Source organism: Lipotes vexillifer, unplaced genomic scaffold (genome assembly GCF_000442215.2).
Source record: "Lipotes vexillifer unplaced genomic scaffold, Lipotes_vexillifer_v1.1 scaffold39, whole genome shotgun sequence".
In the NCBI taxonomy this organism is placed as follows: Eukaryota; Metazoa; Chordata; class Mammalia; order Artiodactyla; family Lipotidae; genus Lipotes; species Lipotes vexillifer.
The window spans coordinates 2,370,427-2,378,307 of NW_006787038.1; the positions used below are offsets into that span (position 1 = coordinate 2,370,427).

Genomic DNA, 7,881 nt, shown 5'->3' on the forward strand with positions numbered 1-7,881 from the left:
CCCCGCCCCGCCCCCGCAATCTTGCAGAGCGCTGACATTAACCTGCAACGCCCGTCCTTTCCGCTCGCAGGAGAGTGAAGACCTGGAGAAACAGAACGCAGCGCTGCGGAAGGAGATCAAACAGCTCACGGAGGAGGTGAAATACTTCACGTCGGTGCTGAGCAGTCACGAGCCCCTGTGCTCGGTGCTGGCCCCCGGCGCGCCCTCGCCCCCCGAGGTGGTGTACAGCGCCCACGCCTTCCACCAGCCTCACGTCAGCTCCCCGCGCTTCCAGCCCTGAGCTCCCCGAGGGCGGGAGAGAGCGGAGCCCCCAGCCCCAGCTGCTCCCAGGCCTCGGGAGGGGCACGCAGACTGTGGCCAGCGGCCCTCGTCCCTCAGCGCCCTCTGTCGACCCGGAGACCCGGAGGCGGAGGCCTGGACCGGGATGGAGCACAGGACGCAGCTGCTGGACGTGTGTACGGCCTCCCGAAGCGTGGCCAACCGCCCGGCAGCGTGGGCTGGACCTTCACGTGGGTGGGAGGCCGGATCCAGAGCTACGTCAAGCATAACGCGCAAGTCCCGTGGCACAGAGGGAGGAGGGGTAGGGAAGGGATATTTTTCTAAATAAATGTCTTAAAAGAAACCAGTCTGGCCAGGGCTTGAAACCTTAAGTTCGGTGGGGTTGGGGTCGTTTTTTGGTTCTTGGCCTCAGGAGCCCTTAAAGCTCCGGATATTCAGCTAATATTGCTTCTTTTCCATGGCTTGTTAAACTACTTGGGAAGCTGGGTTTTCTCAAAGAATCTTCAATTCTCCTTCTAGGCATCTTCTTGATTTTCCTCCCCAAATCACCTCACTGTGACCTCTCACTTTCCATTCCTCATTGCATCATGCTTTCTAGATTGTCTAGACGTTTCTAGGGTCATTCTTTAGACAAGAGAAGGACCGGCGCCAGATGCTGTGGAGTGGGATGGTCATTCGAGTTGGTATTCTCGTCTCCCACGACTGCACTGACTCAGCCCCGGCCAGAGCTGGAGGATGCTGCATGCCAGGCCCCACGCAAGGAACTCCAGCAGCACGAGGAGCACCTCACGTGAAGGTGAGGCTTTCCTCCTGCTCTCGTGGGGCAACATGTGGTTCAGAGACACAGGCGCTACGTGTCCTGCTGAGGACTCCACCTCCACTGGGAAGCTGTGATAAAGCACACACAACTTTGCCATCTCTACAGGCTGCCGTTCTGAGCACAGTCTGAGGGCAGCAGTGGCTCAGATAACACAGGGCTATCTTCAGGGCTTCAAATCCACAAGTTCTGGCAGAACTGAAACCAGTGTGCTCTGCTTCCCCTGCTCTGATGTCCACCTGCTCCTCAGAAATCCCCAGGCTAAGTGCCCGCTGGCCTTACCCATACCACTCCCCAAGAGTCATGGCAGGGCCTTCCCACACACATGGCCCCTGCCGAGCCAGCTGGGGCCCAAAGCAACAGGGATCGCCATGGAAGGTGTCGGATGCAGCCCCTTCAGCATCCTCCCCATCTCACCCCTTGGTCCTTCAGTGGGACTGCCACTGCCTGCGGCCCCCCTGCTGGTGGCCGTCTTGGTGGGCACAGGAGGAAGGGAGGAACAGGCTAGCTCTGCTGTGCCGGCACCTCCTCAGCCTGCCCACCAACAGCTCTGGTTGGCTTGAGGCAAGGTTTCAGCTCTAGACCTCCCCTGCCCAAGTGTCTCCTAACCCCTGGGATTATGCCGATGCTGTGCTAGTGTGATTACTAAACTCTGCAGAGGCCTGGAAGAGCTGTGTCCTAGCACGTGGGCATCTGACTTCCTTGCAGCCTAACTATGGGAGGAGTCCAGCCCAAGAGCCTCTGAAGGCACACTGCCTCCGTTGGGCTGCCCACCCCTGAAGCCAGTGCCTGCGGATGCCCAGAGTACGGGAAGTGGGCTCAGAGCCTGTTGGAGACAGGCCAGAAGACCTTCCCCAAGGATCAGCATTGCTTCCAGTGCAGAATCCTGCATTTTAACCTTCCGTCTCCCAACAAAACTTGGTAAATGAGGCTCCCCTTCCAGTGCACGGACTCGGTGTAGACTGGGGTGTGTGATGAGGGGCTACAGCAAGGAGGTTCTCTCTCATCAGTTTCCTTAGGGCTTGCTTCCTGGTAGTTGATGCTCTGGGTAGCTCCTTCCCACCCCTGTTGTGACAGGCAAAGCAAAGAAGACTATGGTCACTTCAGATGTGGCCTGCGTTGAATAGAATTCATTTTTCTTTCTTAGTCTTAGGAAGCGGAACTTTCTAGCTAGCTCTACCTGCACCAGGCCTCTCATGGGCCTCCTTCCAATCAGAGATGTTTCTCCCCCCGACCCTGCTCTAGTGCTGTGATTTCCCCCCAGAAACCCCCACAGAAGGCACATGACCAGTACTGAGCATCTTCAAATGACATTCAGAGCCAGAACCAGAAATGCAGAGCTCACATGTGCTGCTCCCATCTCTCGGAAGGACTTCTCTTCCCCTTTCATTCTCTACTTTCTAATGACCTGGGGCAGTTCCACTTCTCCTTTCTGATCAGTCTGACAGAGGCTATAGGAGTCTAGGGTGAGTGCCAAAGCTGACTTCGTTGCCACACAGGGAAATTGGATGGGCAGCTGCAGATAGGTCTGAACTTCCAGAGCCTTGACCACGGATGTCCCACCATCCAGGTTCTGTCCCAGCCTCCTACCCATGACAGGGATAGTTCCCTCAGGCTGGTGGACCAGTGACACACAAATGCCTCCAGGGCCCAGGCAGGGACTATAAATACATGAAACTCACCGGGAGCAGGACAGTTGGGAGTGGCAGGGAGTGTGGCAAACTGAGGAGTGAGTGCTTACCTGCCTAAAGCAGACAGCCGCCCCTCGGTTCTATCCCCTGCTGCTGTGGGCAGCACAGGAAGCACAGGGAGAAACAGCCCCCAGACTGCAGCCTATCCTCTTCTCGTCTCTCCCCCGGCTTCTCCTCAGCAGCCTCACGTGCATGTTGGTGGACATACCAGCCTACAAAACTGGTCCATCCACACTCCTCCCCCACAGCACCATCCCTGGGCCACCCCGTCAGGTCCAGGGGTGCACCTACCAGTGTCTGATCTACTCTGGCAAAGAGTTATCCAGGGAAGAGGACTACAGCTGCTGGAAGCCAGCTCAGGGGCACGGACAGGGGATTCTGATCTGCTGGGTATATGGAGCTTGGTCTAAAGAGAACAGAGGGCTCTGGGTAGGCATGTCCCCTTGGTCCTCAGGACTACTGGCCCCATGAGAAGGGTGTAGGAGGGGGAGGGGAGTCCCTGTAATGTGGGGAGTCCAGAGCAGGGGCCTCTTTTTTCTCGGGTCTGAGGGTGGCCCTGCAGAGGTCTGCTTGTTTGTCACTCTGATCTAGGTTAACGATGTCTCCGTGGAAAGCCCAGGTGAGGGGAAGGCTCCGTGCAGCAAGAAATGGGCACATCGCTATCTATCAGTTTGACGTGAGGGTTCCCGGGGAATGTTTGTTTCCCCACCTGCCGTCTCAGTGTTTATCTCCTACTCGCAGTGTTCTTCCCCGAGTTAGTGTCAAAACAAATGACAGGAAAGCCAGAATTTTCGTCTTCAGGTTGAGAAGTATGGGTGGGGAGAGAAAGGGAGGCAAATTCAACTCAAAGGTCATGGGGTTGCCATCTGCTGGACCCAGACTTCCCAGCAGTGTTTATTCATACCAGCAGCCAATGTCCCAGCTGCAGCTGCGGCTTCACAGTGAAGGAACAGAGCCAGCTGGGGACCCCACTTCTCTTCAGGACAGACAGGCCGGCTCAACGTGCTGCCCTGGCCTCCTTCGCCCTCGCAGGATTCAGTGCCCCCAAGCTGCTCAGGAATTCCAAGGGGGAAAAGGTGAACTAAGACCAACACTAAGGTGAGAAAGATTGAAGCATCTTTATCTCTGGCAGAGGGGATTGGCATTTTAAGAGGTACCTAAGGAGAGTAAAGCCTGGCCCAAAGGAACAATGCCTAATGGTGCAGTTTAGTCTTGGCAGCCAGTGCGTATGTAATGGAATTCTTGCCATGTGGATGACAGGCTACCGCACTGGCCTTGCGTGGGTACCAGGCGACTGGGGGCTGGGGGCTGGAAAGGAATATAGACATATCCCTCCTGAAAATCTTGTTTCTCAACTGCTTGATATGTGATTTGAGTTAATCTGCTTCCAGGAAGATGGAATAAAAACTTGATCCTGGTTTAAACAATCTACCAGCAGGCAGAGATAAAGAGCCCCCTTAGAGGAGAAATTTACAGAGGCAAATTTCATTGCTGCTTAGGAAGTTTGTCTGCCTCCTTCTGGAAGATTCCTGGTGAGAGGTCAAGGTTAGGAGCAGTGGCAGAGACCGACAGTTGACCTCTCAAGGCCATTCTCCCCTTTTCCCTTACTGCAGAACCCTCGTTTTGTCTAGGAAGGCAGTGTGCCCAGCTAACAAGATTACATTTCCCAGACTCTCTTGCAACTAGGGATGGCCATGTGATGCAGGCCAATGGGATATAAGCAGAAATTGTTGGGTAGGGCTTATGGGAAAGCTCTTTAAAAGGTGGGGCCATCTCGGGACTTCCCTGGTGGTCCAGTGGCTAAGACTTCATGCTCCCAATGCAGGGTGCCCAGGTTCCATCCCTGATCAGGGAACTAGATCCCACATGCACGCCGCAGCTAAGAGTTCCCAAGCTGCAACAAAGATCCTGCATGTTGCAACTAAGACCTGGCACGGCCTAAATAAATAAATAATATTAAGAAAAAAAAAAGGTGGGGCCATCTCAATTGGCATATGCCTTTCTCCTTTCTGGAAGGTGGGTGCAATGTAAGAGGTGGAGCAACCATTTTAGGACCATGAGACAAGCATGTATACAAAGGAGGAAAAGAGATTCCAGATCCCTGGTAATACTGAAGAAATGTGATGATACAAACTCTGGAAGGCCTGTCTCTGGGTTTCTTTTAATTGAAAGTGGATAAGAGTTTATCTGGTTAAGCCACTATGCATAGCAGTATTAAATGCCGCTTACCTTAGTCTGTCTAATGCAGGAGCCAAGAGAAGCAAACACCCAAACAAGGAATGTAAACCATTACCCCAAGTCAGTGGTGCTCAGCTCAGGGTGATTTTGTCCCTCCAGGGATATTGGGCAACGTCTGGAGACATTTTTGGTTGTTACAACTTGGGAGACAAGTGTTACCGGCATCTAGCGGGTAGAGGACAGGGATACTGCTAAACATTCTACAGTGCACAGGACAGATGCCACAACAAAGACTTATCCAGCCCCAAGTGTCAGTAGAGCCAAGGTTGAGAAACCCCGCAGCTAGGGAATTCCCTGGCGGTCCAGCGGTTTGGATTCGGCACTTTCACCGCCGAGAGCACGGGTTCAATCCCTGGTCGGGGAACTAAGATCCCACAAGCCTCACAGCATGGCCGAAAAAAAAAAAAAAAGAGAGAGAGAGAAACCCTGCAGCTAGCACTGTGCTTCCAGAGCACTAGACCTTAGCCTACTAACCTGCCCTGGCATCCTTGTCCATCCATCTTCTCTTGGAAGCAAACCCTGTATACTGGCCAGGCTGAAAAATTCATGTCCCTGACCATATCTTGCACTTTCCTTTCGCTAAGCCTTTGCTCATGTGCTCTTTCCTTTGCCTAGAATCCCTCTATCATCTCTTCAGTGAGTCTTTAAGTGAGTCTTCATTTTTAATAAGATTCCCTGTTGCTTCCCATATAAGTAGCATGAGGTGAATCTGATCTAAATGGCATGAGATGCATGACTTTACTATGCCACCTTAGTTTTTTGAAATTCTACCTGTTTTTCAAAGTTCAACTCGATCACCACAGGGCCTGCCGGGAATGCAAGATGATTATAGATGATACTCTGATAAAACTTATTTACTTTAGTCAGTATATATATCTTTTCCAATAAGGTTAGAGGTTTTCCATTTCTTATAATGATATACATCTTCCTTCACAAATAAATTTACTTTCATAATAAAGTGAAATGATTTAAAGAAACATGCTAAAAACTACAGTCGATTAGGAAACATCACTTGTAAATGTACACAGTATGTAAATATTTGCTCTGTTTTCTATGTTGTTGCTTTTTAATGTGCATTGAAGACAAGGACGAAAGGGGTAAAAGAGAGATGAATAAAACTTCCATGTTGGCCAAAACCGACTGACTCTCTTTCTCTCTCTCTCTCTAGATATCCATATTTATATATGGATATATATAGATTAGATAGATAGATTTAGATTTTTAAGGCCGGCAAATATAAGGTATAAATACTAAAGTTTGGAAGCCCAGCAGCATCTCTGAAATTTCCCCTTTCTGTTTTCTCTAGAGAAACATACAAGTCTGAAAAGTGAAAAGCAACATATCTCATTTCCCCACCTGGAGGCATTTCCAGACCATCTTGCTACGGTGCAGTCATAGATCAGCTGTGGAGATTGGCTCTTCATAGCTGTGCATTAGAGCTGTGAAATTAGGTTAAGAGTCTCATCCGTATCAGGTCCCGCCCCGTCCCTATTAGTGCATCTTCTCTGAGTGAAGTCAGCATTATTCATATCAAATGCTTATCAACTGCCCACTGGCACAGGGCATGTTTGGGGTGTAATAGTTACTCCAGGTGACTGTTAAGGTGAAGACCCAAATCCTTGATGGGACCCTGGACACCTTACCTCCTCTACCCTCCAGCTCATCTCACACCACCCTCATCTCCTCTGTACTGGCCTCTGTCCCTTTCCCCAGTTCTCTGTCCTCCCTCCAACTTCAGAGTCTTACTCATGCTGTTCAGTGTCAGCTGAACACTCTTCATCCTGTACTCCCCCTCCATCTAGTTATCTCCTACCTTTTCTTCAAATATCGGTTTAGGGAAGTTTTGCCTGATTCCTCAGCTAGATCCGATTCCAGCTATCACATGGTTTCACAGCACCACACACACTTCCCTCATAGCCATTAACAGACTGAAATTTCACACATATCTGTGCGGTTATTTGGCTAACATTTGTCTCCATTCCTAGACCATGAGGTTCTATGAGGGCAGAACCTTGCAAAAGTTCTGCTCACCTTTGTATTCTCAGCCCCATGCACAGTAGCAAAGAGCCTGCCACACAGTAGCAACTCAATAAATATTTGTTGGCTGAATGAGTGAGAGAATGGATGGGTGGGTGGATGGATGGATGGATGGATGGATGGATGGATGGATGGATGGATGGGTGGGTGGATGGATGGATGGGTGGGTGGATGGATGGATGGATGGATGGATGGATGGATGGATGGATGGATGGATGGATGGATGGATGGATGGATGGATGGATGGATGGATGGATGGATGGATGGATGGATGGATGGATGGATGGATGGATGGATGGATGGATGGATGGATGGATGGATGGATGGATGGATGGATGGATGGATGGATGGATGGATGGATGGATGGATGGATGGATGGATGGGTGGGTGGATGGATGGATGGGTGGGTGGATGGGTGGGTGGGTGGGTGGATGGATGGATGGGTGGATGGATGGATGGGTGGATGGATGGATGGGTGGATGGATGGGTGGATGGATGAAGCACAGTGCCTGCCTTTTAGGAATGTATAATCCAAGACGATTCTTATTCTGACAGTGGAATACAAGCAACAAGACCAACATATGGAGAGTAAGCATCAATCAGATCTTTTAAGAGCAGGAATCAAGGGAAGGGACTCATTCCTGCAGAGATGGTAGAATTGGGGACAGGAGCCCTAGATGGGGCCACAGGAGACATAGGTGAGCTGTGTCTGTTGAGTCACACTGTCGTCTAGCTTTTAGTCTTGTTTCTAGATGTCACCAATCAGAGGCAAGGATCAAGATCAAAGTAAAAGCAAAAGAAAAGTCCTAAAAAGAGTCC

At 50.9% G+C, this 7,881-nt stretch overlaps 1 protein-coding gene across 1 annotated transcript in view; it reads left to right on the top strand.

The window, feature by feature from the left end:
• BATF (basic leucine zipper ATF-like transcription factor) overlaps window positions 1-644 on the top strand; it is a 21,720-nt gene extending 21,076 nt beyond the window's left edge. Inside the window, exon 3 of the mRNA XM_007459752.1 lies at window positions 71-644. Coding sequence (XP_007459814.1) covers window positions 71-280 — 210 coding nt within the window. The 3' untranslated portion in view covers window positions 281-644. The remainder of the gene's footprint in view (window positions 1-70) is intronic.
• Window positions 645-7,881: the final 7,237 nt, after the last annotated feature.